Source organism: Crinia signifera, chromosome 2 (genome assembly GCF_055691185.1).
Source record: "Crinia signifera chromosome 2, ASM5569118v1, whole genome shotgun sequence".
In the NCBI taxonomy this organism is placed as follows: Eukaryota; Metazoa; Chordata; class Amphibia; order Anura; family Myobatrachidae; genus Crinia; species Crinia signifera.
The window spans coordinates 117,557,694-117,570,907 of record NC_139218.1 but is presented as its reverse complement, the minus strand read 5'-3'; the positions used below and the strand labels follow the sequence as shown (position 1 = coordinate 117,570,907).

At 42.7% G+C, this 13,214-nt stretch overlaps 1 protein-coding gene and 1 long non-coding RNA gene across 5 annotated transcripts in view; one reads left to right on the top strand and one right to left on the bottom strand.

The window, feature by feature from the left end:
• LOC146058847 (uncharacterized) overlaps nt 1-10,326 on the bottom strand; it is a 36,114-nt gene extending 25,788 nt beyond the window's left edge. For 2 of the 4 annotated variants that reach the window (XR_014470000.1, XR_014469998.1), the window contains exons 1-2: nt 10,267-10,326; nt 3,140-3,257 (exon numbers count right to left, since the gene is read on the bottom strand). This is a non-coding gene — a long non-coding RNA (uncharacterized LOC146058847). Of the gene's footprint in view, nt 1-3,139; nt 3,258-10,051 lie in introns of all 4 variants that reach the window. The other 2 variants (XR_014469999.1, XR_014469997.1) reach the window with 1 other exon arrangement.
• Nucleotides 10,327-10,411: 85 nt separating this feature from the next.
• LOC146058433 (uncharacterized) overlaps nt 10,412-13,214 on the top strand; it is a 122,076-nt gene continuing 119,273 nt past the window's right edge. Inside the window, exons 1-2 of the mRNA XM_083170713.1 lie at nt 10,412-10,421; nt 10,464-10,513. Coding sequence (XP_083026839.1) covers nt 10,412-10,421; nt 10,464-10,513 — 60 coding nt within the window. The remainder of the gene's footprint in view (nt 10,422-10,463; nt 10,514-13,214) is intronic.

Below are 13,214 nucleotides of genomic sequence, written 5' to 3'. Positions count from 1 at the left end.
TTTATCACAATGCCAGTGTTTGACAATATAATCTGTTATATCACTTTGAGTTGTTGGTACTGCACAGGTCATAAAATTCACAACATCCCATAAATTGAGGTCCTGACTGGTGTGACCTGAGAAATCCTTATACTGTATTTGTCATGGTATTAAAATGGTAAATAATTTTAAAATGTAACACTTTCAGTGATCCGTTGCTTTTTCACAGCATTTTTCTAAACAAAACTTAATGTATTTTCTATTTATTTTATTTTGTCATGACACAATATCAGAACCATCTTCTCCATATGTTATAGACATTTCTGATTCTGAAGATACATTATTTGATTTAAAGCATCTGAAAGTAATGCTTTATATTTTGCTATTGGAATTCCAATAATACAATTATAAACCTGGTGGGGAAGTTAGATGTAAAAGTATATAGTTACTGACATTACTTACATGTAAAGAGAGGTATTGTATGTCTCTGATAGCTATGGTAAAAAAAAACACTCTCAAGTGTTTAAGTTTGTATTTGGATTTTTGGTTGGTTTACAATAATCATTTATAAAAAGTAATAAAAACAGCTTAAAACCAAGTATTTCAACACCTAGGTTTTGTTGCCTTGGGCTTCCAATGATGATGTCCTGGATAATCATACTAGGCAATATGCAAATAATCTGTGTACATTGGCTAAAGTCTGCCTAGCCAGTCTTTAGATGGCTTCCTCAGCACCTGACTTTAAGGCCTGGACTTCCTTGTTTTTTTTATATAGAGATATTTATATATTATTCGTAAGACTGAATCCAAGTTTAACCGTATTTGGTTTCAGTAACTTTCCCCAAAATATGCTTCTCTACAGCACTCTGAGTAAGGTAAAGATTTTTATCATGGAGGAATTTTTATAGACCATACTCTCTTCCTGTTTTTTTAAATATTGCCTTCTTTTTGGTCTACACTGTACCCTGATATGGTTTCCCGGGATGTTTTGATGTGTGCTGTACTATGTTATGTGTGTATTTATAGTAAGATATACATATATGGGCGTTTTATGTATATTGTTATCTACTATATTATTTCCTATCGGTTCAGGTATTTGGCTATGTGATGGTCTCATTGCATCCTATATATGAATTTTGACTCCTCTTACTACTGTATAATACAATACCAAACATATACCAATTAGTCCCTGATATAAGGCTCAGATAAGGTCTTATTTATACCCCTTTTACACCGCCGAAAAATCCGGGTCAGCTGCGGGTCTGACCCCGATCATCGGCGGTGTAAATGGGGTATATCCGTGTCCATTTAAACGGATCCTCTACCCAGGTCCTGACCTGGGTAGAACCCGGACAGGACCTGTGTAAATGGCGGTGTAAATGGTCCCGCAGCGGGTCCACAGCGTGCAGCGCTGGGGAAGATGTGCCCACCTGCTGCGGGAGGAGGGGGTCCCTGCGGCTGCTGAAGGTACCTGTCAGCCTGTGGTCGGAGCTCAGCGGAGGGGATGGTGTGCGGGAGGAGGGGGGTCCCTGCGGCTGCTGAGGGTACCTGTCAGACTGCGGTCGGAGCTCAGCGGAGGGGATGATGTGCGTCGCTGCTGTACCACCCCCCGGCAGCCGGTCCCTGCGGCGAATGGACAGTCAGTGTCGGCGGTCCCTCCAGTGCATGGGAACTAGTACTAGTTCCCATGCGCCAGAGGGACACCCGCCACTGACTCAGTGGCGTAACTAGAAATGTTGCTCCCCCCTGCCAAAAAAAAATCTGGCGCCCCCCCCCCCCCCCCTCCCCCTTTCCCAATAATTTGCTTCTGGAGTGAAACAAACAAGTCGGTTTTGAACTACAAGCTCCAGCATACCTTGTATGCTTCTGTAGCTGTAAAATCACTTTTTGATAAAACCTAGCACATGACTCTGTAAATATTGGTATAAATAACTGTGTATCATGTCCTCTATTGTGTACCTCATCTCCCAGCTGTTTTTTTCAATTCCTCCAGTTCCTCATTCAGTGGTGGGCTTCATTGTACACTGCACTTGGCTCTGTTCTGCAACACCAGCGCTAGTGAATAGTGATGTGCAAAGTGCAAACCTTTAACACTTTACCAAGAGCAAAGGGGGCTGAGCCAGTTAAACGACGCTGTCAGTGGCAGCTGAGCTGCATGCTGTGAGTTACTATATACTTGCCCGCATGGTCACAGCTAAGGTGCAGGCTCCTCTCCCCTCTCACTAGCAGCAGTTCCCAGATCTGGTTGTGGGCAGCCAAGGGGCACTTTTATGCTGCTTCCCTGACCCAGCCTGCCCAATGTTAGAGGCACCACAGGAACTGACCCACTTGCTAGAGCGGTGGCTGGGGCAGCACCATAGTAACATCAGATGCTATGATGTCACGTGCCCGGCGGAGTCACTATTCCCATGCTCCATTAGTTTTCATTGTTAACCTCACACAAACCAAGACCGCTGTAGCCGGTACCCGGAATCACGTGGCCGCAGGGAGCAGTGAGAAGAGACTCACTGAGCTGCTGTATGTGTGAGAACGCTCAGTCACCCGCCGCTTGGGCGGGTCACTCACTGAGCATCCTCACATACAGCCCGGGGTTGTGAATTTAAGCTCGCCTCACAGCTGAGGCCGGGATGCAGGCGGCACACTGCGGAAGCAGTGAATATTGTCAGTCAATGTCCCGGGCGAGGGCCGGCGCCCAAGCAGCCCACGCTCCCCCAAGCAGCAGCGGGGGCTGCCTTATACAAGCTACGCCACTGCACTGACTGTACATTCGCCGCAGGAACTTTGCGGCTGCGGGGAGTGGTACAGCAGCGGCGCACATCATCCCCTCCGCTGAGCTCCGACCGCAGGCTGACAGGTACCCCCCCTCCCCTTAGCAGCCGCAGGGACCCCACTCCTCCCAGCACCCAGGGACAGCACTCCCCATCTACCCCCTCAAAAATTGTATTCAAACAGTAGTAATTATTTATAAATATATATATATATATTATATATTTCTATAAATATATATATATATAAATAATATAAATATATATATATGTCATACATGCACGGCGGCACTCTCAGTCAGAATAATGACAATGACACGGCTGCCTGGTGTCCAACGTTTCAGTGCTGTGTGCACTTTTATCAAGAACAGTGTAACAAAAATTGCAAAACTTACCCACATATATAGTAACACAGACCCTCATACGAGACACTGCTTCCGTTCGTTCCAGCCATCAGCTGGTCGCACGGCTCTGACGTCAGTCACACCACGTGATACTGTTGCTTAGCAACAGCTGTAAACAAGAGTGAAAAAAATTTCTTTTAAAAACACATTTAAAATCACAAATGTAGTGCAATATACAATCGTGTGCTTATAAGATTAAAGTGCTGCAGTGCGTACATGACCCAAGAGATACATTTCAACTTTTGACTGATTAATTGGTAATGCCGTTATGCAGTCTGGTCGACACGCTGTCAGTAATGTCCTGTGTCGATCCTGATATATCTACATCATACAAAATCCATCTAAAAAAAAATTGCTATAAATAAGGGAGCCACTGTCATGCACATTGCACTTTATGTTTGTGAACTGCTGAAGATGGATTAAAAAGAAAAAGTTATTCATCCATATATGAAGCCCGGTGAGTGTCCTCATTTTTCTCTGTAAGCTATAAAATATATATATATATATATTATTTAAGGCAGGGCTGACCCAGGTTCAGTGTAAATGGTGCAGACCCAGGTCCGACCCAGGTCAAAGTGCTGTGTAAATGGGGTATAAAGCAGGGTCAGACCCTGGATACTCCAGCGTTCAAAGACCAGGGTCCGACCAGGGTTTTTGGTGTGAAAGGGGTAGTAGTCCTCAAACTGGTGGTGTTAGGCTCTCATTCGCAGAAACTGTCCTGTGGGAAGATTGTCTACTGTTTAGGGTAGATCATCCACTAATGTACAGGTTTGTAACTCAAGTGTGCAGAATACATAATTTGCATTTGATGCAGTTTAGGATACAATGCGATAATATCATAGAAAATTACTCCTTTGATTTTATGAATTTGAATATAAATGAGAGAAAAATAGAGTTAAACAAACTTGATAAGGATATTAATGAATACAAAAATATGACACTTCCCTTCATCAATCTTGGTTATTTTTAAGTGAGGGAGGAAAAAAAAGGATTAATAAGCAGAAAGAATTTTGGTTAACCGCAAGGTTAAAAAATTTCAGAGAAATACATGCCTGAAATTATTTTTATTTTTTTTATGAGAAAAAAAATACAATTTAGTGGACAAGATTGGTTAAAGGATGAGAGTGATAGAGAAAACATAAAAATTGAAGCTGAAATATAGGAAGAGATAAAAAGTCAGTAGACCCCCTACAATGTAATAGAAACAAAGATCAACAATGGGGTATGAAAATGCCAGAATGGAGGAAATTTAGGCAAGAAAATCAACAATACTGTACACACCAAATACCCCAAGTTTTAAAAGGTGGGAGGAGCCACCATAAAAAAACACCAATAGATTCTCCATACTAGAAAAGGGACATTTTCCCAAATCCTTTTTCAGGTAGACAGAGGGAATTAGAGGAGGGAGAAGTGAGAAAAAAGTTGTTAACAAAAAGGAGAAAAAAATGAGGAAGGGATTGGAAAAAGAGAGAAATTAGTGACTTAAGAAAGAGGAGAGAACACTCCTGAAATTGTAAAACATTCTGTCTTTCTATAAAAGTCAATCCGTTTGATAAGTTTATTGACATGAAAATGTACTCTGTGCTGAGGGACATGCTAAGCACAGATTGCTCAACACACATTGCGGCACACAAGCGATGCACTCACGATGTGTGCTGAGCAATCTGTACTGAGCAGTGTTTCAAATTTAAAAAATTGGAACCATCCAAAAAAGTACAAGAGGACCCAACTAAAAAATGATATTATTGTTGAAAAATTCAAGAAGACTCCCCTAAAAGACAATCAATTTAACTAGAAGACCAAATTATTCCCACCATATATATTCTGCATAACCTCCATAAAAAATCATCTTCAACTCATGGGAAGACTGATTACTATCGTACAGGTTAATTTGTAATTCAGGTGCTCAGAATAAATAATTTGCAATTGACAATATTTCACTATTAGGGTTTTCCTTTCTTTTCACAAAAACCCAATGGAGCCAGACAGTTTCTTTGGATGAGAGCCTTGGGAACACTTAATAACACCTTATCTAAGCACCCAGGGACCTATTAGTATATTTTTGGTAATAGATTTATAATCCAAATTCCGAACAGCAGGAAGATTTGAATCAGGACTCAGTTCAGATCAGATCTGATCAGGGGATCTGGAAAGTGATTTGGTTCTTAGTGGAGCCACATATTCAGGCAGTCCATTGCATGCCCAGTAGACTGGCTGTATCTGCAGCATCCTGACTACTTTCATAAAGTAGGCAGGGTGTGTAGAAAACACTGGAATCACAGCTCCGGTTTGAGGTAACAGGCTAAATTCATGTCATTTAGCCCCAACCCTTCTTGCGGACCCACAAATCATAGGCCCAGTGATTTGTTAGCCTGGCCTTGCCTTCCAGAGTTGTCTGTAGCATCTCCATGTAATGAGTTATTTGAATAGGCAAGTATGTCACAGGGAGCTCTTTATGATCACAAGTCCACAGGAATTCTTATGTAGTGTCAGGGTGGGTGACCTGACTGGTGTTTGCGGGTTTAAGTGGTGTGAGGGGTTAAATTATCTGCTTGTGATAGTGTTGCTGTCCTTCTCCTGTATAGATCAGAACCATTATTTAGCTATAAAAGTACACTTCTGTTCCTTGGATGTTGGTAATGTATATTAAAAGTCCTTCTGTTCTGTATCCATGATTCGATACTTGTGAGTTATCCGGGCGCCCGATTTTTGGTCGTATACGCATCGCATCGCATCGCGTGGCATCGTATGTTAACCAAATGGCATGCGATGCGACGCGACGAGATCACCACCCGAACCCGATTTCACATCGCGTCGCATCGTGTGTTAACCAAATGGCATGCGATGCGACGCGACGAGATCACCACCCGAACCCGATTTTACATCGGGTACCATGTAATGTGATCACGTCGCATCGCATGTTAACCACATGGCATGCGATGCGATGCGATGCGACAGCACCCGATTTTAGCAGGGCAAAACCCCCAGAAAGTGACACAAAAAGTGACACAATGTCAGTCCCATCCCCATTGTTAACGCCACTCCACTATCAACATGAACCCGAAGCGTGGCGAGCGCAGCGAGCCCGCGAGGGGCGGCGGTACGCGTCCTCCGACCTTTTCATGCCCTACTATCCACTAGGGCGTGGAGTGAGAATAGAATAGTGTGGCGAGCGCAGCGAGCCACCGAGCCCGAAGCGTGGCGAGCGCAGCGTGCCCCGCGAGGGGACACGGATACCTTCACAGGTAAACGCGTCCCTTCGCGGGCTTCCCAGGTGTCCATGGCGACGCGGACACCTGGGAAGCCCGCGAAGGGACGCGCTTACCTGTGAAGGTATCCGTGTCCCCTCGTGGGGCTCGCTGCGCTCGCCACGCTTCGGGCTCGGTGGCTCGCTGCGCTCGCCACACTATTCTATTCTCACTCCACGCCCTAGTGGATAGTAGGGCATGAAAAGGTCGGAGTAAGCGTACCGCCGCCCCTCGCGGGCTCGCTGCGCTCGCCACGCTTCGGGTTCATGTTGATAGTGGAGTGGTTGTGAACATCCAATATCATTCATCAATATCATTCATATCTGACCCATTAAGGACAACTGAATTTAAGGGAATAACTGTGTAATTAACATCTCTCAGAAATAAATTATAATAACAATCAACACATGTCACACAATAATTAAACACTGTAATTATTTATCTAGCAAAGTGAGCGCATGTAAAATGCGGTTAAATGCGCTGTCTCCCGCCAGGCACTTTCGCCACACAAACTCCTGCATATAGGAGTCAAGGTGATGGCGGGCTGTGCCCCGCTGGCGTTTGTTGCGCCATTTTGCACAACCCCACAGTCTCTCAATGTTTTGGGTGTGTGCACCAGTCTCTGGGTCTACAAAATTGTAGCGATGGTTGACTCTTAAGTGACTGTAACCAGCCTGCTCCAGTTCTTGAGTTTTGTATACGCGCCAGCAATCGCTGATAATTGTGCTTCCAGGCGCGACGTGCTCCACAATTGCACTGATGAGAGTTGGCGCATCTCGCTTGGCAACTGCTAGCATAAAACAGTCCCCAGTTTCCCGGCACACTCCTCCGAACACCCACTGCTGTGGGAGAACTCTGCCAACATTGGCTTGTCTTTTCACAAACAGTGTCTCATCCACCTCCACTATTTGCCCTGCTCCACCAATCTGGCGTTGAGGCTGTGACATCAGGTCGCATTGACATGCCTCCCGCATCAATGCATTATAAAATATGGTACTTTTATTGCAGATTTTCAAGTTCTTAGTACAGAACTCTATAGAAGTGAGTTCATCACACCAACAGTATATGAAGCGCAGTATTGTCATGAACGGCAGCCTGCATCCAGGGTAGAATAGCGAGGCCCGCAGACTCTGCTTTTTCCCGCAACTTTTTATGTAGCAGCGCCATTTGCGCTCTTTTATAGACAGGCGCATAGGGTGGCCATTTGGACATGTGGCTGTAGATGGAAGCAGCCCTTTGTCCTGCAGGAATTGTACTGTTTCTTCTTCAGTTTTAGGGAGGCTGAAGATACCATCCACCAAAGCCATATTGGGAAATAGGGTGTAAGGGGCAAAATGGGACAGGTGTAAGGGGCCAAATGGGGCAATATTGGGGCAAATGTCCGAAATTTCACCTCACAAGTACACCAACACTGTAAATCACTTGTTCTCTCCTCTGGAAACTACCTCACACTGATTTTCTGCCAGATGTGGCAGAGGGCGGGTTTAAAAATGGGCGGGAAGTGTTAAAATCGCGTTGCGTCGCATCGCATCCCATTGTATACCATACAATAAGCATACGATGCGACGCGATACGACGCGATGTCAAATCGCGTCGCATCGCGTCGCATCGTATGCTTATTGTAATGGCATGCGATGACCACATCGGGCGCCCGGATAACTCACAAGTACCCATGATTCTCTATTATTGAAGCATTCTTACTTACAAAGATGAGCCCAGCCATGTACCTCACTGCATGTCAATTATTGATATCACCTCTACCATACATGACCGGATTATTGGCTGTAAACTCAACTCCATCTGTGTGGCCTACATTATTTGTGTTACTATATGAGTGAAGCTGTACAATCTGCGACATGATGGGGGCCCACACCCCAGACCCATACCCAGTATTAGGGACCCCCAGTGACACAGAGACGCCTTGACGTACGGCCTGGGGGCTTAGCCCTATATCTGCAGATATATCCAACTAAGATCTCTGTATTATCTGATTATTATGTGTATATTTGTCACTCACCCGCGATTGGGATACAAAATCTTTTTTCCTAACCAGAATTACCCCTCCCTTTTAGCACCTGAGTGACATCACAATATGATTGAGCAGCTTGCAAACAAATGTGTTGTGTGTCACAAGTATGTCTCACACTAAGTATGTCTTACAGTATGTCTCAAGGAGGGTAACAAAAAAACAGAAACTCCAATTATCAGTAATATAATCCTGTGTGTTATGTGTATACTCTCCCATATTTGAATGTCTTCCTGTAAATGGATAGCTCAATGGTTGCCATTAATGATTGTATTGGTATTAGAAATCAAACGTACTGTATATGTGTGTCGAACAGAGGCTGATTAATGTAATTGGATTTTATTTTAGACATACCAATTCCACCAGCCGACTGATATGCACTTATGTCATCTCACTGTCTGGAGGCTGTAAGAATGTTTTTTGGATCAAAGTTTCAAGAGATTTATTCATGAAGCAGTGAAAAGAGTGGAGAAGTGAGCCAGGGGAGAAGTTACCCAAAGCTCAGCTTTAAGGTCATATCATTGACTTCATTGTGTAAAACAATCACTGGCTCACTTCTCCACTCTTTTAAATGCTTCATGCATAGACCCTCCCCCTATCTTATTTAAGTTTATAAACTGATCACCACAAGATAGCAAAAAACTCCAGAGAACAAGTTGAGCTGCATCGGTGGGAGGAGACCCTTAGAAATGGAGTATACAGGGTAATATTGTGTACACCTAATGCGTTTCTTTGCAACTTTCAAATTTCAAGAGAGGTGTATCCAAATATATCATACACAGAGGTATTCCCACATCTAAGGTCAACCCCTTACACTTTAACTCTCACACTCATTTCTAACTAGAGTAGATTTGACTTTTGCTAGTGCCCACTCACTACACTATCTGTTAGCAGCACACACACACACACACACCTCCTGTACTAACATTACCAATCTTATCTCTTCTCACTTTTCTCTTATCCCCCCCCCCTTTTTTTTTTCACCTCAGAATCCCTCTCAATTATCACCAATATGTTTAGTTATTTCAGCGATTTAGCTATTGTACATGTATTGTCTTTGTTTTCTTTGGACTGGCCAATCTGGTTGTTAAAATAGTCATTAAATAGTCAAAATCTTTACACAGCCTCCCCAATATAATATTGACAGGCAAAGGTTTAACCTCAGAAACATACAATTTAATAATGAAAAGATGAAGATCTTGGTGCCATGGCCGCTATCTCGTCACAATTACTTACACATGCATACTTTCAGTTTGCTGCCCTGACATTACTGTTCCTCACCACTAAAGAGCATTTGATCAAAATAAAAACTTAATAGAATTTGCATCATTCAAACAAACATTATTATTAAAATGTTGATCAATTATAAAATACCTCAATCACAGAAATCAGTAGTACCTTTTTTATATTTAAATATCAGTGATAAAGCTCGTTATATATATTTTTTAAACTCAAACTTCCTTTTATCTTACTAAAATAAGTGTATGACAACTATGCTGTGGCTTAAGTAAAGAAAGCTTTTTTTGAAGATTGTTTTTGAAACATACATACTGTAACCCTGAATAGAAGTATTATTCCACAAAATACATCACAATTCTTTACTACTGAAATCCCAAATAGTGCCCTTACCCTTCTTGTTACACATACTGTACTGTACCCTGCTAGAAGGCCATACGTGAGAGTAACTTTGCAACCAGTAACAGTCCCAGGATTCAGGGGCGTAGCGAGGGCGGAGCCACCGGAGCACGCGCTCCGGGCGCAGAGAGATCAAATGGCGCCGGAGCCGCGTGCCACCGGCTCCCCTGCCCTGCTTCCCCGCCCAGCTGCAGCGTTTAGTTACTTACAGTCGGAGTGGAGGTGCCGAGATTTAGCTGCCTGTGACTCAGGCACCTGGCAGGTCAGAGCAGCAGGGACAGTGGCATCATGGGAATTGTAGTTTATATGTTACTGCTCAAACTTTGAGCAGTTAACGTTTAAACTACAAATCCCATGAGGCCATGCTTTGCCCTGGGAGGAAGTCTCACACAGGTGAACTTGTGAGACAGACGGAATGGGAACTGCGCTGGTGGGATCAGGAAGGATGCATGCAAGGTCAGTGAATGTGCAGTTGAGAGATAAGGCTGTCCTGGAGGGAGATAGCTCCCAGCCTCACCCCCTCACCCCCTCCTCCCTGGCTACAGCAGCGTCATCAGCCTCAAGAGCTGGCTGTAGTTAGCCGCCCTGGAGGAGGAGAAGTTTTGCTGCTGCCACCCTGTTACTCCTTACCTTCAATAAGGTAATTAATGTAGTTAAAAATAGAAATAAACATAATAAACTTGGGGTTTGGGATTCGTGGGGCGGGGGGGGGAGAGGGAGAGAGTGAATCTCTCTGGCTTTTGCTGCCACCCCGGCCATGCTGTGTGCTGTATTTATCTTTGTTCTTTATCTGTATGTATGTATATACATATATATAGCGCAGCAGATTCCGTTACAGTGTCTTATATAGCGCAGCAGATTCCGTTACAGCGTAGCAGATTCCGTTACAGCGTCTTATATAGCGCAGCAGATTCCGTTACAGCGTCTTATATAGCGCAGCAGATTCCGTTACAGCGTCTTATATAGCGCAGCAGATTCCGTTACAGTGTCTTATATAGCGCAGCAGATTCCGTTACAGCGTCTTATATAGTGCAGCAGATTCCGTTACAGCGTAGCAGATACCGTTACAATGTCTTATATAGCGCAGCAGATTCCGTTACAGCGTCTTATATAGCGCAGCAGATTCCGTTACAGCGTCTTATATAGCGCAGCAGATTCCGTTACAGTGTCTTATATAGCGCAGCAGATTCCGTTACAGTGTCTTATATAGCGCAGCAGATTTCGTTACAGCGTCTTATATAGGGTCTTATTTTTTACATTTTTTCTTTTCAAATGTAACATGCCAACACATGTTAGCCACGCCCCCAATTCATTACCGGGGGGGGGGGGGCGACAAAATATGTCCTTGCTCCAGGCACCATAGCACCTAGCTACACCGCTGCCAGGATTATGGCAAAGCCATGGACTAGTATAGTAGAAATGCCGGCTGTGTAGGCTTCTCTTTGGTTCCACCTGCTATTTAATATTCTTTCTTTATGGTTGCCGGCATATGAAGACATTAAGGATTGTTTAAATTGCAGGTTTTGTTTAATTCACATATATGGAATGTGGTTCAGTGGGGTCTTGGAGTTTTGCATTAATATAGAATGGTGGAGATGTTGCATTTCAATTTAGGCTTCCATACTAAAGTGTGTATGATTATAGTAAAACTGAAAAATCAGTTGGACAGACTGACTGATCCTCCATTTTTCAACATATCTAGTTGCCGTGAGAAGCAATGATTGGGTATTTGACTTGAATTTCCAAACGAATCACCAGTCAATGTTCATGCTCTTCAACAGCCAGAGTTTCTCCTCCACCTATCACAATTGCTGTGTCTTCTATGTTGTTAAGACCACATTCACAACTCAACATTACGGGATGGAATTGAGTTCGGGAACACCAGAAGTGTGGCCGATATTTGACACTTTATTAAATGGGCACCTAAATTGCATGAACAAAAATATTTATGCATTTATATTAAATTGAGCTGGCTCAATGAGGTCAGTTGAGGTTGATGTTGCTTCTTTGGAAAAATGACCATGACACAACAGCTTTGAATACTTGTTGCTGGCAGAGGATCTGCATCCCATCATGTCCTTTTTCTACTCAGATGTCAACCTGTTAGCATGAACATGTTCAGTAATTCCATTCAATTAGTACATCTTGCACCCATAAAACACATGTATTGTGATTAATCTTCACCATTACCATATACTGTAGCATTTCAAAAATACTTGTTCCAAATTTTAGCATAGGGGAATGTATGTACAAGTCAGACATCTGAATACAAACATCATTATCTCACATGTCAGGAAATACCTAATACAGCTGATGTGACCATAGTCCTAGACACATGCTGTCAAGACCTATCATCCCAGTGTATTTACAGAGGGGGAAGCCTGTTATGGTTTAGTGTAGCTTTGTGAGACACTAAGATGAATAATAATGGGCGTTTACATTAACTTGTTTTGACACATTCATGATCATCATGCCGCCTGAGCTCAAGTCTAGATGCAGATTTCAGTTTGATGCTGAATAAAGCGACATCGTAACCCCAACAACCCAGAATCCTCTGAAGAGCCCTGAGCTGAATCAGGCCATGCTACAAAGAACAAGAAAGGTGTTAAATAACAATGTAGCCAAAAGGGCAACATGTTGAGTGGACTGGATGATACATGATAACAAATGATAGCTGCTACAGGCCAGATGACTATAAACAATTTATTCCACTGATTACACTTATATTCTGCCAGTATCTGCTTCAAATATGAGCTCCACTAACTTTTCAGAAGTGTGTGCGTGTGTGTATATATTAAATTCTAATTGTTTTGTAAAGTCACAGATGGATTAAAAGGATATAATTACATATTTTACAAAAGATTATCATTGACTTTCTTTTTAATATAATTGAAACATTTAACTGTGGAAAAAAATGAAAAAATATTTTAAATAAATTGTGATGTCTATTGACAAGTAAACGCAAATGAGAAACAATAGAAAAAGTACAACAGATCATTGGTTTGTAATCTGGTAAAAAAAAAAAAACACATACAAAGCATAATATCAGGGATACTGTAAATGTCATCCTTACAATCCAAATAATATGTAACTACCTCTACATTATGGTATGGAGAACTTTTAATTAAAGTCATGTATTTCTAAATTAACATTTAAA